Consider the following 23,138-nt stretch of genomic DNA (forward strand, 5'->3'; position numbering starts at 1 on the left):
GACAATATGAATGTGTGCATTATCACAATCACAAAGGACATCTTGGACGCACTACATGGTAATCTATGACAATTCAGTTGCCATAGATTGAAACTTTTAACTATTGGTCACCTGGGAGGGCTGTCCATTGTTCAAACCTGAGCTTGGTGACTGGAAGGCTAAAGGCTCCCACATATTGCATCAAAAGTGTATAAATAGGTTCTCATTGATATAGAAGCAAGACAAAAATAAAAGCTTCATTTTGCTCATATCTGCTCAAAGTGTTGTGTGACTGGTCAGGAGTTTCTGTGTTTTATCGAGGAATGTGCTCAGCTGTTTATTTTTGCTATGATTTTTCTCTGCAACTAGTCTTCTTCCACTATCTGGTTTTTGTATCCGGAGAAGGCATGAATAATTTAAAGGAATCTGAGGAGTCTGGTGAGGAATTGTGTAAATTTGTACAGTTGTTCACTAAATAACTACTACAATAAAAAGATTGAAAACTCCTGGATAGAAATTGTAATGTCATTGTCCATGGAGGAGGCTCGTTGCAAAAAAGTGTGGCACTCTCTTCGTGACCATTTTATAAAAGCAAAATAGAGAATGCAAGCAGGGAGTGGGAATGGCAGGTAGGGTCAGTACGTAAAGAGAAGCAGGAAGGGTCTTTCCTAGGTGGTCTACGGCGTCGTATGAAAGGTGTGTGTATGCCAATATCCTGAAACCATGTGACTGCGTGACTACTTTTTGACTTTGGATGAAGCATGTGGGAACTTGAAACTCAGAGTGGTGAGGACATGGTTAGCATGGTAAAGGAAGGAAACTCTGGGTTTGCCACAATCAAAACTACCATCACAATAATAAATATGTCTTTTTTTTTTGATGGAGGAAACAGAAGCCACTTTGAGGTCCATTAATGGCATTAAATATAAACATATTAAGCATTTGGAAGTCTAATCATGAGTCAGCAAACTCTGACGCTTGACTCCACTGGCATCACTTGTTAGCTTGTGAGTAAAAGGAACAACAGTGAAGGTGCAGACAGCTTCAGTAAGACAAAAGAAATGTAGGGAAAGATCGAGTCTGGAGTGACTTAAAACATCATCACAATCTGCCATGGATGGAATAAAGGCCGTCTGTAGTCCATTGAAGTTTTCATTGACAAGAACTGTCTCAAGTTCCATGCAAGATTTATTTATCAGTTCTCTGATGCTGACATAACGTGTCTTTAATGTCAGAAATAAGGTTGCATGTAGATGAAAAAGCCCATTCTCTTTCCTTTCCCTCTAGCTTTCTTCTTGTCCTGATGTCAATTTGTGAAGCAGACAAGAAGACAGGAAGAATTTTCTCCCAAACCAATAAGTTACCTCTTCAAAGAAGTATGGATATTTGAGTGAGGGGCCAGACTACGCTGAAACAGACATCTTAGGGCTTTCATTTAATTCCTCATCTCTTTACTGACATTTCTGACAACCACAGACCAAAGGAAACCTCTGGTCCTTCTGTCTTTCACTCTCACTGTAAAACACTGAAATGTATCCAAACAATCATTGCAAAAACTGTCTGGGCTTATTAGCTGACAAGGCAAAGTGGCTTGTACCTCCAACTTGTCTCAATTAATAGATGTTGAACATCATGTTTCCTAAAAAGTTCATTAGAGCAACTCGGTAATGAACTGAACCCTCCCTGATCATTCTACTGTCAGGATAACTAGTAGAGAGAGAAAAAAACAAAAAGGTGAGTTTAAAAAAGGGGGAGGAAAAAAACAAACGGAGAAGCATTGTGCATAGACATCATTAAACACAGCATACCACAGAGGTGACCAAGTGATATGAAAACAGACACTTTTCCACCTCTAATAATACGGAGCTGTTACAGACCAGTGTTGTACCACTGCATCACAAGGGGATTTGCGTCAGACTGAGGCTCTTGAAGCCAGTTAGATCACAGGAGTATGAAGTGATGGCCATGTGAGGAGTAGTCTTTTTCATGCAGTGCAAAAATGCGTTAAAACTATGGTTGACATGATCTCAGAAATTACATTTGTTTCCAAGCAACGGAGTATGTCAGTGTGAAAAAAGGTACAAACAAGTTCAGGAGATGCAATATTTTTTTTTTCCATTTCTTTTGGTCATCAGCAACTCTACAAAGCCCGCAATGTAGCCTCTCTTTTCAAGATTTAAGCGTAAAAAAAAACACAAACAAATGACTTGTTTTAATAATGACTGCACTGTGTGCAATATCCCAGGTCTTTCTTTAACATCAACACCCATCTGGTTGGTATGAAGTGAGAGCATTGACTTGCTCTAGTTCAACATTTTTTGAGTCATTTGCCCTAAATGGGATCACATGGTGTGAGTTCAAAAGTGCACATATGATCCAGAAATGATAAAGGTAGGCACACATCTGTCTCTTTGTCCATATGCCAAACCTGACACTCAAAGAGGCGCCAGAGCTGTGTGTAATAAAGGGAACCAACGGCCAGTTGTAACTTTGGGCACTGATGTTGGTCCCAAACTCTTAAGTTGCTTTATTTCCCTCATCCTGTCACTTTCCCTTTCAGCCTTCAGGTTCCTTTTCTTTTTCATTTTTTATTCTGCTCATTAAAACATTCACTCTCTCTTCCTCTGTTCTTTCTCCTGAGGATCTGTCATGCTAAAGCTATGTCACAGCTCATATATCCCCCGGCAATCATCCAGAACATGGCTGGTGACCACCATCCACCAACGTCTACCAGTACCTCCCCCTCACCATGTTGTAGACCAGACCACCACAGAGTTCTGTGGCCAGAAAAGCAGCTGTGGTGGCTGGATCAAAGTTTAATCAATCACTGCTGGGAAAAGCGAGTGCTGCGATGATTTAAATGATCTTACCTTTGTCTTTTCAAATGATCCTTCAAGACAAGGGAGATGTGAAGAAAAAGTCAAGTTTATCAAGTATGCACGTCGAGAATTAAGATTCTACAAATGTTGAAACAGCTGACGCAGTTTTGTTACTACTAAGCTTACAGCTAACATAAGAGGATTTGTGCTTCAACAAAATTACATGTTTATATACTCGCAGTGCTATTTAGTAGTAGTAGTAAACTCAGAAACACACACACAAAATGCAGAAGCAGCACACTACCCTCTCCCACAGATGCATACAGATCTGAGCAATGTGTGGGAGGTCAGTGTGGTCAGTGTGTGGTGGAATCAGGGTGTAGTATTGCCCTAAAGCAGACAGGAATTACTGGCCCTACTTTCTCACTATTACTACTGATGCTCCACTAGCCACAAAGGGACCTCAAATGTTTTAACCGTGGCTATATCCAGAAAGTTAAAAGGAGAGAAATGGATTACCATTAGGTGAGGCCATGTCAGAAGAAATTTATTATCAAACTTTAAAGAAAAAAATACAAAAATAATATAACTTTGAATAAAATTCAAAGGGAAATAAAGATGAAAACAGTTTGACTACAAAAGACTCTAATAAACTTGAGCCAGAGTTACTGAAGCGAAGGAGCTAAGGAGTATATAGTAGTCATAACGGCAACAAAGATCAAAAACTTGGAGAAAATAGACCCCATTTTTTCATCTAACAGCACAAAGCTATTACAGATACTTACTCACCACAGATAGATGACTGAAAAACAAAGTGTCATGCATTACAGACGTCTGTTCAAAAATGTCACTGCTCTCTGGGCGTTTAAACACTGTCCTGGTTGATTTGCTCCAAACCAACAGCTGGAAACACACCTGACTACCTTTTTTTCCTCTTTTTACAACATCTTAAAAGTTTGCTCAAAATTCATGTGACATTGGAAACATACCTACTGAACTCATTTTATTGGCGTTGCAATTTTTTCTTTATCTCAAGTCTTCAGATTAACCTTCAGAAGCATGCAAATGACACTGGAGCAGAAATGTTTCCCCAGCAACTAAACAGTCCGATTTCCCTCTAACTAAATGTACTCCATATGCAAATAGCTCTCCCTCACAAAGGACACTGACCAACTGTGCTGTCAGCTAGACCTCAATATGAAACACCTTCCACCACTGAAAGGCTCAGCAATATCAAAAGGAGAAGAGAGGGAGTTTTTTCCTAAAATGTTACAAAACCATATGTTTAAAATGCTTTGTTATCTATATTTTTTCAGCCTCATCTTGAGCACTGCAAATTTAGTACATTGAAAACACATATTGTTATGAATATAAATCTTTATGGGAGTCATGGCAAGCCTTAACCTGTACCAGGTAAAGGACTGGATTATTTTGCTGAAAAAAGTAAGTGGAAAGGTAAGTTCCCAGGGGAAACTCAGTTTCCCCTGGGAAACTGAGTTTCCCAGCACCTGGGAACAGCACCTGCACAGCTGTGCAGGTGCTGTTCCCCTGCACAGCACCGGGAACAACTAAGGTCAGAAAGTAAACAAGTTTTTGTTTTTTAAATTCAAGTTGATCGACCTTACTTTTCTTTATCCTCTTCGCTTTTAATTTTCCACTTAACTACAACACTCATATTAGTGTGGGTAAAGAGGATTGCAAGGAAAATATAGACACATCTTCAAATGGAGATACACAATCCAAAATATTTGGTTTTGGTTATATAATTTATGGTGAGTATTTTCCTTATTAAAAGATTCTGACCTAATGCATCACCTTTTTCCCCTTCACTCTCATGCATTCTGAGACTTCAGTCCTCCTATTAAGACTCCCCCTCCCCCACCCTACTTTTTCTGACCTGCCAGCATATTGGCCAGATGTGTAAATGTTTCTCCATGTCACTTTTCAAGACACATTCCAAGAAAACAGCAAAATGGGGGAAGAGGAATATTTGACTTCACTTCATGGGAGACTAGTTTCATACATTTTGGCAGCCACACAACAGTGAAAAAGGTAGCTTAGCTGGCCTGGCTGAAGGAGAATGTTGACAGCATACCAAACAACATGATCCTAATGAGTTGGAAAATCCCTGGCCCTCCAGAGAACAGTCCAGATGCTACCGTCATAAGACGTGCTACTGTTTTGTTCAATTTATGCTCTCCTCCTTTTCTTTAAAAAGGGGTAACATTTATTAATTAATCCTTAAGGGATTCTTGGTGAAATGAAGAATTACATGATTTCACACTTGATAACAGGTATTGTAACTTTCATTTAAAAAAAAAAAGTACATCTTTAACCGTCTTCTGCAACTCAATGTATCTGGAGAAAATTTGCAGAATCTTTTGCACCCCTGCTTAAAGAATTGGCTCCAGATTACTAGCTGCACTCGGAGTGACTTGTTCTTAGTCATAGTCTCACACTTTAGTTAAGCCCTGAGAAATAACTGTAAAATGTTTCACAAGACCCAACTCACTATAAGTTATAGTCAGCTACAGATTTCTCAGCTGAATTTGTTTGGCATTAACGATCCAGCTTTATTCATAAAGAACTTTACTACTCTACTAATCTGATTCATATCCCTCACATACATCTCACTCATTTCTTCATTCAAGGTACATAAACAAGATTTCAAAACCTAAGCTCAATTAAAGAAATTTTAGATGCACCCACCTAAAACTAAACATGTGAATGTGTCTTTGTTTTATAAGTAAATACTTTGTTCTTAATATATAGTGGGATTACAGTTTTGATCTTCTTAGCTCATAACTGCATGAGGAAAACCAAGAAAATTCACATGTGGAACCATTTGGAGTTGCAAATACTTCTCATTTTAAGGAGAGGGATACTTTTTCTTTGAAAGTGTCTGCAGCACTAAAAGCAAATGTATAGTAAAATGAAGACTTATCTAAAAGTCTGTGTGACAAAGAAAAAGTCCAGAGGAAATAGTACTTAATCTTACACACACAAACAGAAGGAAAAACATAAAGTAGTCACTGATAAGATTGTAAAAGTTTATACTATAACTTTGCTTTTTTTTGGAAAATGGCAAATATCACCTCACTTCACATAGATGTTGCTTACCTGGAGCTTTGAACACCTCGTTGAGCAGACTGTCACTGATTGGCACTGGGGATCCATTCACCATACTGTGGGTCCAGCTCTGACAGATTGCTTGAAGCAAAAGTGTCTGAGGCCTTGTGGCCTGTACAGCAAAATGCGGAAGCTCAAAAATACACTCTGAGGTGGGGACTGATGACCTTTTGCTCCTGCAAAAGAAAGAACAGAACAGGCAAGATTACATCAAGGATGATGTTCCAATGTGTTCCAAATGAGCAAATAATCGCATGGTCGAATTGGTAGAGATACACAGAAACTCAAGTATATAAATTTTATTGTTCAATAAAAACAGCACCACATTAAAATAAATAAATAAATAAATAACAACCACTCAGCAAAAAGGCCCAAGTACAATGAACTAGATTCCAACAGTTAGAGTGAAGGAGAACAACGGGTAAGCCAAGCTTTCCTTGGTTACTTGGCAATGTAGGTCGAGTTTTCTGACGCTGTTCTCCCCCATTGTCACAACTTTGACTATGATTTATGTGAAAAGATGAACACCCTAGAAACCTGAGCCTGAAATACATCTCTACACATTTAACATTTCATACGTCCGCAGTGCAGAGAGAGAACTTGTGAGATTCTAGACACATGACAAGATGAGCTGAGTGTTCTGGGAGATGAGGTAACAGAGCATTGAGATGGAAACCTCTGAGCCTCTGTCCATCAGAACCTCAACGGACCATGGTCTCATTTATCATCTGACATCCACACAAACTCACTATTTAGTGTTCCTTCTATTGTTTAATCATTTCCAAATCTTCTAAAGGTATTTTTTTTTCAATACACAACACAACTACCTGCCTATCACTTACTCAAATCCTACAATGTTCTTCAGTCATTTTGATCAAATACATAACAAAACACATTTAACAAACATGAATATCCCCAGACAAGGAATAGTAGTGTACACAGGGCAACAAAGCACTTGTGCCCATCATAGCGACAAAGCAGATTTTTATAGAAAACTATCTTATCAGAATTTACTGGAGAAAAAAAAACCTTGGATGCTTCAACTAAACCAGAAAATACAGATTTTATGGTAGGATTATTGCATTTTTTCTCTCCATTGTAAAAGGTCCAATGCTACACTTAACAACTTGCACTGAACTAGGCCTGTTGCAATAAATCAATTAATCACGTGATAAATTAAAGGGACTTCAATTTATTGTGTTTATTGTGTTTTTCTCTCTCTATCTCTACTAAAATTATTATTATTATGCCTTTACCATTACATTACTCAAAAATGGTCTCAACAATATTATCACTTATTGCTATAACTTCTGGGACAATGTATCGTCCAGCAAAGTTTCTTATGACAGGGCTGCAGTGGACACTGTTTTGCATATATAGTTTTTGATGAGTCACTGTGTGTGCACACATGCATAACCAACAATGCAACGGAAACAAAGAAGTTTGTTTTGTTTTTGTTTTTTTTCCCAATGGTGATTTTAGTGAAAATAAAATGTGTGTTATCCTAACAATGGTTGGAAAATGTCAGAAATGTGCTTCGTTTTTCATTCAGTCACACACAAAATATGGCGTTTCAAGTCCGGGACATGTCACAGAGTTGATCTTTTTCTCAGCTCTGCAATCGTTTAGCTCCTCTGTTTCCCTCCCTCTTTTTCCTCCAAGGCTCTCTTTATTCTTCTCTTTCTTCTACTCCTGGGTGGTTCAGAACTGTGACAAGAGGTGTGAGCTGCACTTCTGCAAGCTTTGACTTCTGAAGACTGCTGTCTCTACTATAAGGCAAAAAGTGTGAGAATTTGATAAAAAGGGACAAAGGGACAGGGGAAAAAAGGGGTAAGAAACTTCAGACATGACAAATACAGTGAGTCTTACCTCAACAACACTGACATACACAGCGTACCCAAAACCATGTCTATTTGATGCATTTGGCACTGTGGTAAATTATGTAAGGGCATGCTTTTTAGGCATTAACAATCCCTACTGCTGCATTATACAACAAGACATAAATCATACGTAAGTAATATGTAAGTTGTGTGCTCAAATTTGTGCAAAGTATATGTGTGTGAGCACATTAGAAGACATTGCACTTCAACAAAAGACAGCAAAGACGACACAGCATCAACAATGCTCCCACATGCAAAGCAAATGTGCTGGCAGAGCCACTTCAATGAGAGGACTGGCAAGGGATGAAAGTTTGTTGGCTTATTTGAGTGTTTATAGCATTTAAGGGGAGCTGTCATGAGCATGTGGTCCCCTAAAAGTTTAATTATGCACCTGTTTTATTATAATATACCCAGTTCTTTGTGAACACCATCTTGGATCTTAGAAATAAATTAGAAGCAGAAACCCTCATTAGGGTGTTTTGGGAATGTTGGATGTGAGAACAGCCAGGCACTCATCGTATTTCATTAAGTAGCTGGCACGGTCAGTGTTTCTTGCTGCAGCATGGTAAACAGCTTTTTGGCAGGAAGCTTTTCACTGTTGCCACAGGCTTTGAGCAAAACAAAAGCAATCCAAAGGTCAAATTGGATTAGCATCAACAGCAGATACAGTGGTAAGATTTAGAGATATAAGCCAAGATATTTATATTGTCTCAACTTTTTTTCTTTTTGTAATTAAATTTAATTCTTGTTTTATACACACTGTGTACAAATCACATAAAAAAACATGAAGACATCCCACAAACAACAGAGATAAATTCCTGGAAATTCACACAAATCCCATGCCAACACATGTGCTGTCACACAAGCTCCAACACACCTTTACATTCAAGTACAAACTACTAATGGCAGCTTAGTGAGCCAAAGCACGGTCGGTGGCAGTAATGATTCCAAAACTGAAAAGAATCCCACTGCTCTAACAACGTGTTACTTGATCAAAAAAAAAAAAGCTTGCCTTATCTTTGTTTGGTTGTTTTGGGCAGCAAATTAAGCTCAAGCTTTGGTTCCTGTGACTAAGGATACAGGCAAAGCAACAGGAAGTCAACTTCTCATGGGTTCATCACCTGCAGTAGGGGAAGCTGAGGTCATGTGCCAAGTGAGCCAGGTGGAAGGTAGCAACCTGGAGTTGTTGATTCCTGGGGGTAATAATCTACTTCTATGGACGTGGAATGCCACCTCAGTGCCAGGACAGAAAGTCCAGATTTACCTTGAGGCAGAAACATTACACTGGTGTTGGGTTAATTGCAAGCCACCCTGCTGAGGATCCCCAGTGATAGGGTTGTCTCATTGAGTTGTAAAAGAGAAGTTTTTGATTGTTTATACTTATGCTCCAAACAGTCGTTCAGATTATCTAAACCAGATGAGTATGGTTCACTGAATAAAGAGGCAAACTGAACATTCTGTTGTTCTTCTTGGCAATGTCAACTCCCATCTGGGTAATAACTGAGACACCTGGAAGGATGTGATCTGGAGGAATAGCCTTCCTAATCTGCACCTAAAGTGTATTTGGTACCAGGTCACTTTAAGCCAAAAATGGAATGTCGTTTTTCTAATGACAGCAGATCAGTGGCTTATATCTTGGACACTTGGATGGAGAGAGGAGCAGAACCATCAGCTGATCATCTGCTTTGGACTCTATTACTGAAATTTGTCTCACAGCTCCTAGAGAGGTTTCTCCGTTTGTCCACAATAAGATCAGACAAAACACAGCCTACATGTAGTTTGTGAAAATAGCAGACTGGTGGACAGCTTTGATATTTGTAAGGGTAAAGATTTAGTAAGGAGGTGATGGAAGTCCTTCAAAGCATTTGGTGGTACTTGCTGCACCAAATGCATCTGTAGAGGTAGACACGTCCTCAAAGCAGACTCAAAGCAGACGTCTGCCAGTCACATCCGCACAAAAGTCAATATTTACTACCATGTACATGTACTTGGTGTCACACAGTAAACTGGGAATGTGTCACATCAAACTGTTTTGTATGTAACATCACGCTGACAAAGTTGAGAGTCGGTGTAACCAGTTGCAAGGACACAAAGCGTAACTGCCATCATCTGTGCCGCACTGACAGATGGCTGTGGCTCCCCTAGTGGAGAAGAAATACAGCTAGGCACTCAGCTAGCTTATCAAACTTGCTAGTATCCATTCAGATTGTGGGAAATTAAGGAATTTGTCACAAGGAATGTAGGTAATAGGTATGCTCTACTATGACATCTCAGCAGTCTATGGACAGTGCGTGTGGAGTTTGCAGAATACACAGAGAATGTCTGAGTATGTGGGAGCCTTAAGAGCAATCCAGCCATTGTATAGCAGCAAGAGCTTTAGGAGTCTCACTGTCATTTTTGCATTTTACAGACTATGTGGTTCTGTTGGTATTTCAAGCTATGACCTTTAGCATGCATTAAAGCAATTTACAGCCATGTGTGTGGCGGCTGGGATAAGAGTCAGGTTCTTTTAGTGCAACGCCAAAGTTCTTGAATAGAAAAAAGTGGACTGTTCCTTCAAGCAGAAGGGTTTGATTATCTGTTTGTTTTGCTCATGAGTGATGGTACGATAGAGTGGGAAACTGATGGGGCATTGTTTGCAGCAATCCAGACAGTACTCAAGTCTGCAATGGTGAAAACCAGCTGAACCAAAGAAGCAAAGCTAATAATATAGCATTCTATGTACATTCCAGTTCTCATGGATGGCTAGATGGAAATAGAAATCTTGACTAAAAGAACAGAATCCTGGATTAAAGGAGCTGCTCTGAGTTTCCTTTGTCATAGGCCAGAGCTGAGAATATACGTAGCTGCTGCTCCACAATGTTGAAAGAAGTAAGCTGGGTAGTTAAGGCTTCTGATCAGAATGAATCCTGTGCACCCACCAATGGGTGATTCCTGTTGGTTAACATTATGTTACAGAATAAAACCCTAGAAAGTTTTTAAAGTTTCCAAAATATACATTTATGTAATTACCTGTATAATGTTGTGTACCAACAAATTGTCGTCTCACGCATTACAAAATGCAGTTAATAGGGATGCCTATATCAAATAAGTTTGCCAAAAAAAGAAAACTGTAATGGTAATATAATTACTAGGGAACACTAACTCATTAAACAGGGAGTCAGACCACAGAATGTAGCAAAGGCACCAATGAGTTGTCCCAAGGATTTAACATTCCTAAGGACATCTCATGGCTCTAGAACATGTGAAACTTTCTCTTTACTTTACCTTATCTGTGTCTATTTGCAAAGTCCACAGAAGAGCCAGTGCAATCAATTAAGGGCTGACATATTTGTCTGATAAATACCATAGATAGCAACTGTCATAAGACCAGCAATCCCTTATCTGAAATCATTTCAAATCACTCACTGTCACAACCTACTTTAATTACCCACTCCTAATGACACAATTCCAAAACTAGGTTCACAAATCCACTAACAATAATGGTTTCTAAATTTTTAGAGCTTATTTGGGGGAATCAGTGCCAAAATGGAGGGAGAAAAGGACTTTCAGGAGCCTTCTGCATTCTAGACAAGAACTGACTGCTCCTGGTAATAACCAGTGACTTATTGCTGTGACGTGCCCAATTTTATCCTACAACAAACTTGACTTAGTATGTGTTGCAAATGCTTCAAAATAAGATTTATTGAACAAGTAAACACTTTACAGTATATTAAGTATCTAAAAACAAGACTAAATTAAAAACTAAAGCACAAGTTTATTGCTCTTTAGTGATACCTCATTTATTTAATTTCTACAGTCCACCTTGAAATGTTTTCTTCAGTAATCTTATCTTCATTAAATTAGACACATAAAAAGCAAATAGATTTTTTTTTTTTTTTACACCCATGGGATAAATGGTAAGCAAAGTAAATGGTGGATTATTTCTAATTTTTAAGCGTAAAGATTTTACTACTGTAATTAAACTTCTGTGTATTTATTGTTACCTGCACCAACATTTTTAGCTATTTACTAGACCACAAAGGTTGAGGCATGCCTTTTAGCCACAGGACAACTTGTTCACTTAACTAATGAAAGCATATGATGTAAAAAGCAGAGGGCAAATATTAAGCATTTTATTTGATATTGAGCATTTTACTTGCACAATGTAAGAAATACTTTACTCAGCTTCTGACTTAGCACTAAATATGATTTATTTTGTGAAACATTTTTAATTGTGTCTGCTATATAGTCAAAAATGGAATATAGGAGTATATGGAATATACTTACATACATTTTAGTGTATGCAAGTATACATTAAAATGATTTGCTAACTGACAAGCTAAAAACACAACAAACCCTCACTGTTGGACATTTTTTATCTAGGTACTTCACTTTAGCTCATTTCTTATGCTTACTCTACTGGGACAATTAAGCAATTATGACGTTACTGTATCTTAACTGGAATCTCCACTAATATCCAGCATGACAAAACTATCTGGGTTCAATCTGGAAACAAGTTAAGGGTCCAAGATTGCATTTGCAACCACAGCGTAGGGCTTTGGAACTCCTCAAAGTCAATGATCCTCAATATTTGACTTTCCCAATCATACATGAGCAAAAACTCTTCGCAAGAAAAACTTGCCGTCTTTTACTCTCACACACTCACACCCCCCCTTATCTAGACATCTGGAGCACCCTGACCCAAAATGTACACACATGCACACAAGTCTACACTCGCTCTCTCACCCTTTCTTGCTCTCTCTCTCTCTCTCTCTAGAGACAGCTTTATTACATAGGGATTACTAAAAGAAATGTTTTAATCAAGTGCCTCAGACAGCTGCAGGCCACAAGGCGAGAAAATGACAATGATGCAGTTCATCAGGCGTTAAAGAAGGCCAGCGGATTACTGGACATTCAGCTTTCTGCCTCTGTTCAACAAGTCCAGCTGTGGAGGAAAACTAGGATAGAAGAAATTAAAGTTAACAGAACAAGCTTTCCCCCAGTTTGTGTATAAAGTTCAGATTTAAAGATATGAATGATTTTTGCAGCTCAGATTTAATTTTCATTATCTTCCTTTTTGGAAGAAATGGGAATATTACTGAAGGCAGGTGGAGAGGAAAGGAAAGTGGAATGCACACCATAGGAGATAATAATCCATAGAGAGCTGATAATCCATCCATCCTTCCCTACTTCCCACTGTTATCCTTCCGTCCAGTGTCAGGTCCTCAGATGACTAATTCAGGAATTAATGGGAGTCTTTTGGTAAACTGAAAACTTCTCCAGCTGCTTTTACATGTGCCATGGTGCTCTTAATGTACATGAGAAAATCTATGTAATGGTCAAGTTAAAAATTTAGGAGATGTTCTTGGATTGGATTAACGCTGCCTCCTGGCATTACAACATAAAATGTACATCTCTGGGATAAATTAAAACCCAAGCTGACAGGCTAAAATATATCACAGAAAAAAGTGAAGGAATAGCACTTCTGCTGCACTGCTAACGTTACTTTTCAACTCTTGATGTGATTAAATGTTCTAAGAAAGGCATATATGGCTTATTATAGCAGGAATGTCAATCACTGAGGACATAAGATTTGCTTTTTCTCAAGCCATTTACTTAAAATAACATGGCTCAATACATCCATTGATTTCCTCCAGCCATAAAATCACATAAAACTGTCCAACACCAGACGCAAAAGAGAAAAAAACTCCTTTCTGCAGAGTAGGCCAAAATATTTTATAGACTGTGGAACAAAAAAAAATACTTTGCAGCTCACAATTCTTTACATGAAATGGCTTTGAGTAAAACGTGGAACATAATTACATCATATGCCATATTCCAACTGTTAAGTACACACCTGTTTATACACAAACACTGTTATAACTACCTTTACTAAAACATTTCATATCATACTGGCAAATGTTGCTTCGAAGTAGCCTATGTGCTGATCCAACAATTGAGTAGAAAGTAAAAATCCTTGTTAATATTCCATAATGTGCTCAGAATAACATGCACCAGAAAAAAAATAGACATATATTTTTTTTACAATGCACCATCTACTGCACAGTTTTTCTTATCCAAATTCTGTTATTTAATGATATTGCCTGCAAATTTGGCTAGTTCACAAATGTCAAAGCCACAATCAATGTTCTCATGACTGCATCCTGCTCATGTACTTTTTTCTAAATTTAACTTGGCTCTATTTTCAAGTACACAAAAAACATTTGTCATCCAGCTTTTGGCTGTAGTTGGAGACATAGACCAGGAGCAGCTTGCTATGAGTAACTATGAACAGGAGTAATGAGGCATTACAATCACACCAGAAGCCTCATGCCTCAGATACCTCAAGCAGACTTCATAAATCACAACACAAGCTAATCTAGAGTCTAGACCACTAGGCCAGACGTAGTAAGGCACTTCTAAACTTCAAATAAAAAAGTGAAGAAATCTTACAGCTAGTGCTAAAAATGGAATTTAACTGGGACAGGGTAATAGACTACGACCAATAATGAGATATCAAGGGAAAACCAACATTCTTTTCTATGCTACCAGTCTAAAGCTAAGTCCTCTTTCAGATGCTGTATAACATGCACCTGTAATACCACATGCTTTCATGCTTTAAAAAAATGATCTCCTCAGAAATAGCTGTGCAACTAATAGGGGCTGCTAAAAATGCCACATAAAAGCTGGCGGAGGCTTGAATTATGGCCTGCAACGCGACGAACCACACCAAGCTGCTGCTGGTTAGTTGGTTGGTTGGTGGGCCACAGCCAGCCTCCATATGTTGTTGCCGTCAGGTGGCCCTGAATAAGGAATATTATATGGTGTGAGCGCAAGTGTGCATGCGTATGCACTCATGTGTTTGAGTGAGAGTGAGGCTAAGTTTTAGGGAAATCAATGCAGGTGGCACTTCTAACGTACACTGCCTCCCCTCATTCCATATTTTCTCATGAGGGGAACAGGAGTGAAGAAGTAGGTGTGGAATTTATGTAGACTAAAAGGTTTAACAGAGTTATCCACAAGGTCAGGTGTCCATACAATCGGCACTGTGAATTTGTAGAAACTGGCACAGTATAATAGTTAGACAATTTATCTGTAAACCATTACTGTCTGTATAACAAACAACATACAGATTCACAATCATGCAAGCAGACGGGTAGATTTGCATCATGGATGTAGAGCTGACAAAATCATGTCAGCATGGACCAAAGTCTATGAGGCATGTTGCTGTCATCTAGTATATCCATGAACTCTTTAAAACCTGCCTATCACCTTTCTTCCAGCAGCAAACTGGGAAGCTGTGTTTATGAGATTTTGACTTTAGTGACAGATAATACAAGAGGTAGGATGTCTGGCAAGCTGCTTCCTTTTTAAGACAGGTGGGGGTCAAATACGAGTCACATTGACTGAAATGACAGAGGCCAAGTTTCTGAGTCAAGACTATTTAACGTAACACAGCAAACTGCCCCTATTATTGCCTGAAGGGAAAATACTGAAAAAGAAAAAAAATTGAACAAATTGTCGATAGCAACCATATTTCAATATTTCTCCAAAATATTAAACATCAAGGTCAAGTTAACTGGCAAAAAGTTGAGAAAAAATGTCAAACTCACAAACAATGATTTGGATAAGTAAACACTACACTTCATATAGTTCACCACCACACTGTGTGAGCTTTAGCATCTGACCCACTGAAAGTATATTTGTAAAATAATCTTATTTCATCAAAACTAATCTTCCTATTGTTATTTAAAAAATAAATAAATAAAATAAAAGTTAACAGGTAATTGTTGCATAAAGCTTCTGAATCAACTACTTAAGGGAGGCTGTGAATCTGGGGAAGAGATTGGAGTTCTGAGCAAAGAGCAGACAGACTTCAAATAGATTTTCACAGTAGCAGAGAGAACAGACATTCAGGTTCTGTCAAAGCACCAGCTCAAACTGGTTACCTTCCCAATAAAGCAACCATTCTGCAGCAGATACATTATTTGTCTGGAGAAGAAGTCAAGAAAGTCAAAGCCATCTGCAGGTCTTCATGTGTTTAAATTTGAACTAATGGGGGAAATAGATTCCCAAGGTGGTGCTCTGGCACAAGCTTCCTGCCTTAGCAGGCACTCTGACTGCAAGGTGTGAGAGAGAGGGCACAGGGTGAACTTGTGTGGGATTTTCCCCAAGTACAGTAGGTTACTGAGATTGGTGGCAGAGTGAATAATGGCAAGTGTTATTTTTTTTTTTTTTGCTCCATATAGATTAAAAAAAAACATTACAAAGCTGCTTAACTTGCAGCTTTGTAAGTTTTTTTTTTACATTACAAAGCTGTAATGTAAAACAAACAACCTAAAGAGTCTCTCTTAAGCAATACCAACTCAAGCCCATTAAATTGAGCTCATCATAAAAGAAGGTAATGGTGCAAGGAAGTACAAGTTAAAAACTGGTTTAATCAATTTTAAGAGTCAAGATTAATTTTATTCTCATCTTTGTATCGTCTCCTTTATTCACATATACAAAATGAAATGATGCATCTTTCCTCTTTTTAAATTGACTTTTGCCGCACTCAAAATTACCTGTTGCCGAGGCTGTTACTGTTTTTTTGTGAATTCAAAGTAACGTTAAAAGTGTGGCTCATCTACTGTGCTTTCACAGAAATTTCTACCAAACAAAAGTTCACACACTCACCAACAAGCAGGCAACTGTATGAGCTTTCCATAGATTGCTGTGCTGAAAGAAGGGATGATGGAGATGAGAGGCAGGAAGCTTCCCATGCGGTCCTGGCATGTTAAGCCTGCCTGGAACCCAAAAACCTGCAATGAGTCAGAGGAGGTTAAAGAGGAGATGGACTGAGGGGGAAAACATGCTGCTGAACAGCTCAACCTAATTACTGTATCCAGAAGGTCATCCATAACAGAAGATATGTTCATAATATTTGTATGGTTTTCTATCTCATACTGACTCATGCTTAATTTACAAATTCAGAAAAGGTCCCTAAGAATAGTTATCCTGTTATTAACATACCGTGATTTAAAAATGTCAATTTCAGGCTTAGCCTAGACATCATGGCCTCCTTCTGGGCACTTCAACTACAATACGCCCATACATTAAACATGCACATTTAGAGAAAACTCCCACAAAAAAATAAATCCCAGAGTAACAACACCTTCCAAAAAAAAAAAAAAAAAAAAAAGTGCAGTTTTACAATATTTGTTTTAGTTCTCTTTTTTATATCCCATTTAGTTGTTTGGATTTATAATGATGGGATGGAAATACATCACAGCACTATTAAGCAAGTTATGTACATCTATCTTATCTTCTTGATCCGAAACAGCAGACCACTCTTGGAGCAGAACATACAGTCATGTATTTGCTACAGTGGTGGCATCAGCCACATAAACTGCATGAAAGACACTGAATTTAAGGTTTTTTGTCACAAGATCACTATGCAATTTTACAGTTTATTAGAAAATAGAAATACTGACAGTTTTCTTTTATAGCCTTGTTAAGTTATTACGCATTGTTGAGCTCTTGCCAATAATCTTGGAAACATGAGAAGAGCTAAACGCTACCCTGAAAACAGACACCATGGCACTGACAAAAAGCATCAATAAAACATAGATTAAGGTGAATTGCGGCCAGAGTGACCTCCACCCTGTCATGATCCCACTGCCAAAATCCAGAGGCAGTTAGAACGCTGACAGATATAGATGCTGATTGGTCACAAAAATCCTTAGCCACTGACCAGTTGACTGTTAACCCTTCAGTGACCCTTTGATAAGAACGACCAGAAAGACATCTAGTAAACATCCTGCTTTTATTAACACCCCTAGACAGAACCCTGGAAGACTGGTCCAACACAAATTAGTTCAGGTCTGGTTAGTTTTATAAAAAGATGAAGTGGCCATTACACTGGCTAGTCTATGTGTATTACTTTGTTCTGTGGGAATTTTATATTAACTTAACATAAAAAGTTTATATCTACTGTTATGCTTTATTTGCATGAAAACTTCAACAATACAGTACAGCAGATATGAAAGAAGGCATCACAGTACTGCAATGCTGCACATAAAGGCCTAAGAAGTCATTTTCTAAAGGTTTTGTTTGTCTTGACAAAAACAAAACAGCAGCATACATGCTGCTGTTTTGTTTGTTTGTTTTAACAGAACAATCTCACTACAGTGAGATTGTTCTGTTAAAACAAAAATAAATTTACAATAGTTAGAATATCAAACAAAAATACAGAAGAGAGAATTACATCATAGATTAAAATCTGATTTGCACATCGCTGAGTAAAATAACTATTTGATCCTTTAGCAGAACATGGTGGAAAATCCTTTATTTGAAACCGCAGCCCCAAGACATTTTCTGTAGTTTTTCAGCTGGTTTGCACATACTACTGCACTAAACCACTGAAATCCTTCTAGTTTGTTAGCAACCAACAACTTTAGCTTCCTCCACATATTTTTCGGAAGACTGAGCAGTGGAGACTGGTTAGATCATGTTAACGGGGTGCACTTGATCCGACTGGTGAGGTAAGAACAGGAACTTCTGCAGTTAATAGACTGAACGATGAGTGTAACATGAGCACATAATTGATCACATATTGAGCACATAATTTCAACAAAGTGCAGGACTGGATAAAAATCCCTCCTCAGAGTTTGGCAGACCTGTTGACAAACTACAGAAATATCCTAGTGCTCTGCTTAACGATAAAAGCTTCTGCAGCAATTTCTAAGCCATGTTTTTCCAAAATATAATATTTCAGTTCATCACATACAAATCATGTACTGCATTTTCTGGATTTTTGGTTGATATTGTCTCTCCCCACAATAAAGGAACAACATTTACAAAATCATCAGGGGATAAAATATTTATTTTTATAAAATATGCTTTATCCTGTGCATTTAATGTAAATTATATTTTAAAGCAAAAGAACTCCCTATAATCTTTTAGTTGAAGTTCTGTGAGAAAAATTCATAGCCAGTATTCTCCTGCTCACCTTGAGGTAGAGATGTGAGTAGCAGTGGTGGAGCAGGTTGTCTGGGGGCTGGCTAAGGCTACTGACAGTACTGACCAGCTCTGGACCATACATTGGAACAGAGTGGTCAAAATTCACCCTTTCAACCTGAAACCGCACGGACGGTAGCGGGTGCAATGGCTGAAACACTGGCACAGAGACTGGTCTTGGTGCAGCCTGAAGAGGGGAAAAAAGAAAAAAGGATTAAAACAAAGATTACATAATCCTTGCATTTCTATTCTAGCCCATTCTCACATTAATATGCTTCAGAGTTGACAATAATACTAAAATGTTTCTACTTTAGATTCAGTCTGATAAAGCAGTGACAGTTTAACTACTTCAATCTGATTTCTAATCAGTGGTTTGACAAAAAAGGGAAGATAAACATGGAATTAAATGTAAATAAAGTGTAGTCTATAAATCCAATACAAGCATGAAAGATGCTGTAGACTTTGGTGATGCTTAACATTTTTGAGCCATCTTTCCTCAGGATATGACAATTTATCACCAGTTAAGCCCAAAATGATTCACATCCCTGGAAACTTTTGACTTGCACTAATATTTTCATTTTATTAACATATTTCTAACTGGGAGGGGTGTTGAAATTTAAGTCTAAGGCAGTCAAAGTCAAGACTGGGAACTTTGAAGACAGCTAAAGATCAGAGTGATGGCAAGACTTGGAGTTCATCACCAGTGGTCAGCAATTATAAGAATAAAGTTTTGCTCAACTAAAACTAATCAAAAACACCTTCACTTTACACATGGTTTATTTTGTATTACTTTTTTTTAAAACAGCAAACCTAAAAAAAAAAAAACCCTGTTGTTGTGATGTCATCACCGTCACAGAAATAAAAGCAAAGTTTTGATTAACTTGGCAGGTCAGAAGCTTGCGACTAGTCGATTAAATCCAGGTAAGAAAATTGTAATTTGAATCTTATTAAAGTTTAGAAAGAAAACATGACTTCCATTCCAAACTACACAGCTCACGTTATTGACAATTATAACATTACAATGATGGTTTATAAAATATGACTGCTTTTCATAGTTTTCAAATATTTGCCATGCTTTGTAATCAATCTTTAATTTGTTTCTAATTCAAAATATATCGCAAAATATAATGCAAGTTGTCAAAATGTAAACATTTGCCAATTGATTTCTGTATAAGGAGTTTAAAATACACATAATCTAACATTTATTAACCACATTTGGATCAAAAGGAGTGTCAGACTCTGTTGGATGAAGCCAAAAGTCTCACTTGGCATCTGTTAGAGATTTTCACCATGCAATCCTTCATGGCACTTAAAGACGCTTTTAAACATGTTAAAGAAATGTGCAGCAAGAATGAAGACAGACGGCTGCTGAGTGGAGCAAAACAAGATGTTGAGGAGCTACCTTATATCCCAAGATGACAGGAATTAGTGTGTGAAGAAGGTTGAACTCTGCCATGGAGACGGTAACAGAGACTTGGAGCAGAGTGACAGAAGTGAGTCTGGTCGGGATGAATTCCTCTAGACGGGAGATCTCCTCTGGAGTAGCAAGACCATGGCACGCCTCAATAGCTTCTGCAGAGGTATTCAGACACAAATACACACGTTTACCTTAGATTATTTACTTTTAGATATTGAAGAGATACTGATGTTAAATTGCAAGTGTCAGAGTATAATTTTAGAATGAGTAATCAGTGGTTTAATAAAGTAAGGAATCCCGTAAGGAGTTCATTAGGATTTCATATAAACGGTTTGGCAAGTAAATCAATTTCAGTAATTCTGCGTCATCCCACTATGCCTGCTACATGAACTACATAATCAGGTTTCCAGAAAAAAAGTAACCATCAAATAAATCACAACTGATTTACTTGAAGCCTTTTGGCACTAGCTTTGGTGTGCTTTTCAGTAGCTATGTTCATGAACAGCTTTACAAAATCAATAATTATAACCCCCCAGAAAAGGCAGCAGTAAAGTCAAACCTGCCCACCTTTAATGAGGAATACCATGTCTTATGCCTGAGGTAGCCTTCTGTTGCGGTGTTGGCTCTTGTTCCGGGACACTGGCTTCTTTTAGTTCTGTTAGGGTTCTGATGGGCTTGGCTCCCACCTCCATGGTGGTCCCAGAACCTAATCTAATAGTTGTTGGTCTCTGGCCAACCTGGAGTATGATTTAGATTAGACTAGCACTGCTCTGTCTAAAAAGAATCGAGTGGCAGGGTTCAACTAGATATCCTCAATGCACAATTAGATAATTAATTGAGCTTGGACACAACAAAGTGGTAATGAAGACAAATAGTCTTTAACCATTCAGAACTGAACTCACTGTAATACACTTGAAAAAGAGTAACTGTGCATGTAAAGATACACACAACTGCGCATAGTTTTAAAAAATCCCTGACTCATTTGAAATCTGGACTTCAATTCTGGGACTACATAACACCCAAATTATATGGAAAAGACAACCAAGCAGCATTTGTTCTTTTCTCAGAGATTATTCTACTTGCAAAACATGGAAGATTTAAAAGTGAGGAACTGAAAATGGGCTGGTTTTTTTTTGTTTTGTTTTGTTTTTTTATTCCTAGTTTGAAAGTTGTAAATCTAAAAACAGGAGGTAAAGCACTCTGTAAATAAGTATTCTTTTTCTTTTGTGCATAATATTGTAAACTTATTGGAGTCAGCCAAAGTTCAGTTTGCCAGCTGAGCAACAGGTCAGAAACTTAACATATTTTTCTGATCAGAGAATGAGCCACAAAAAGCTCTGACCAGGTCATGCTGGATAAGTGAAGAAGACTCAATAGGAGCCATTTTCAGTATCTGCAATGTTTTTAAAGCAAAGCACAGAGAGGTAAAGAAGCGATTTCAAAGAAAACTGACATAGTTGAACTAAAGGTTCAACTATGGTTTAACTTTTTAAGTTTCTAAACTCTTTGTCACACAACATACTGGATTTAGAAATGCTTGCAGGTTTTTGAAATTTTCAGAGATTGAACAGGATATTATTTGGAATGCTAGCCAGATTAAACATGGCAAAAGCCAATTTAAAATGTTAAACTTTGTAACTACTTTGCCTTTGTTATACAGCGACTTCTCTTTCACACAACTGCATGACGTTGCCTTGTGCTATAAGTAATTAATGACTGCTCACAGCAAAAAGGCTAGAAATAATATTTTCATTGCTGTTATTTCTTCTTATAATTTATAGAGCAAAACTGCAGCCTGATCAAATTAATAACAGGTTAAAGATTTGCAAAGACCACAAATCTGAAATTAGCTACAAAATTAGCATGAGTACATCTCCACAAAATAGTATAAATGAGACTGTAAGACAATACACATGTTGTGTGATATGTTTTGGAACTGCCTTTAATAGCCAGCTGTATAAATTAATTCTATAACTCCACCTAGGAATCTTTTCATCCCTGCCCCTGAAGTAGAAACAAGAGAATATGCATGAAAAGCATCAATACTGACCAAAGGACAACACTTCTGATTGAATCATTATCTGTCATATTTTGTTTCCAAAGGTGAAGTCGTTTAAACCAGGGTAAAACTTATTTCCAAGTCTTTCACAACGTTAGTGCTTCAACTATTAAACACAGAAGCGCACTCCTCTCTCTTTCACAACCACCCAGGGAATGCTCATACCTCTACAAGTATCTAGGAATGATCACTAAGAGAATGTGTTTGGCTTCAGACTTCCTCAAAAGGCTTTAAAAGTTGCTACTTTTATGCACAGCTGTGTGCTGAGGAACAGATTGTGTAAGTAGATAGCAATGTGATGAAGACATTAGAAAGTATAACTGCTACACCTTATGGTGAGGGTAAAATACAGGATCTGGAGAGTGAAACAGGAGTGTGTGAGGCTTGGTCATATGTTCAAGAGTGAACTCTGACCTTCCTGTGGTTTGCAATAAGGCTCATATTCGTGATCCATGGCACAGGTGATCATCTTGAGGATGCGGTGTGCTGCACTACTGTGCAGCCGGATGTCAAGAGGTCCGACCACCAGCCTCTTCATGGAGGTCTCTTGAACTGCAGGTGCCAACTCATCTGGATGTAGTCCAGAAAAGTCCTGCGAACCTACAAAAAACATAATAGGATGGCTTAAAATACTGATGGTATCTTCTTTCAGCCCCAAATGTGAACTTTTTTTGTGGATAGAATAAAATATGTGTTTTTCATATTAATATTTGCAGTATTACATTCTCCTCTATTCCCTGGAATAACACCACAAAGATAGCTGTGGTGTAACTCAGCAGCAGGGAGCAAAACACATAGCCATGAACAACCAAAGTGATGAATATTCCAAATGTCCTGTTCTCTCACACAGCTGTCCCTTCATTCATCTCAGGCCC

General features: G+C 38.0%; 1 protein-coding gene across 2 annotated transcripts in view; it reads right to left on the reverse strand.

The window, feature by feature from the left end:
- vps13b (vacuolar protein sorting 13 homolog B) overlaps window positions 1-23,138 on the reverse strand; it is a 298,354-nt gene that overhangs the window by 235,100 nt on the left and 40,116 nt on the right. For both annotated transcript variants that reach the window (XM_015003945.2, XM_015003947.2), the window contains exons 13-17: window positions 22,678-22,863; window positions 20,190-20,359; window positions 18,780-18,974; window positions 16,466-16,590; window positions 5,919-6,103 (exon numbers count right to left, since the gene is read on the reverse strand). In XM_015003945.2, coding sequence (XP_014859431.2) covers window positions 5,919-6,103; window positions 16,466-16,590; window positions 18,780-18,974; window positions 20,190-20,359; window positions 22,678-22,863 — 861 coding nt within the window. The remainder of the gene's footprint in view (window positions 1-5,918; window positions 6,104-16,465; window positions 16,591-18,779; window positions 18,975-20,189; window positions 20,360-22,677; window positions 22,864-23,138) is intronic.

This window comes from Poecilia mexicana, unplaced genomic scaffold (genome assembly GCF_051168715.1).
Source record: "Poecilia mexicana isolate PSO_F unplaced genomic scaffold, ASM5116871v1 scaffold_6, whole genome shotgun sequence".
NCBI lineage: Eukaryota > Metazoa > Chordata > Actinopteri > Cyprinodontiformes > Poeciliidae > Poecilia > Poecilia mexicana.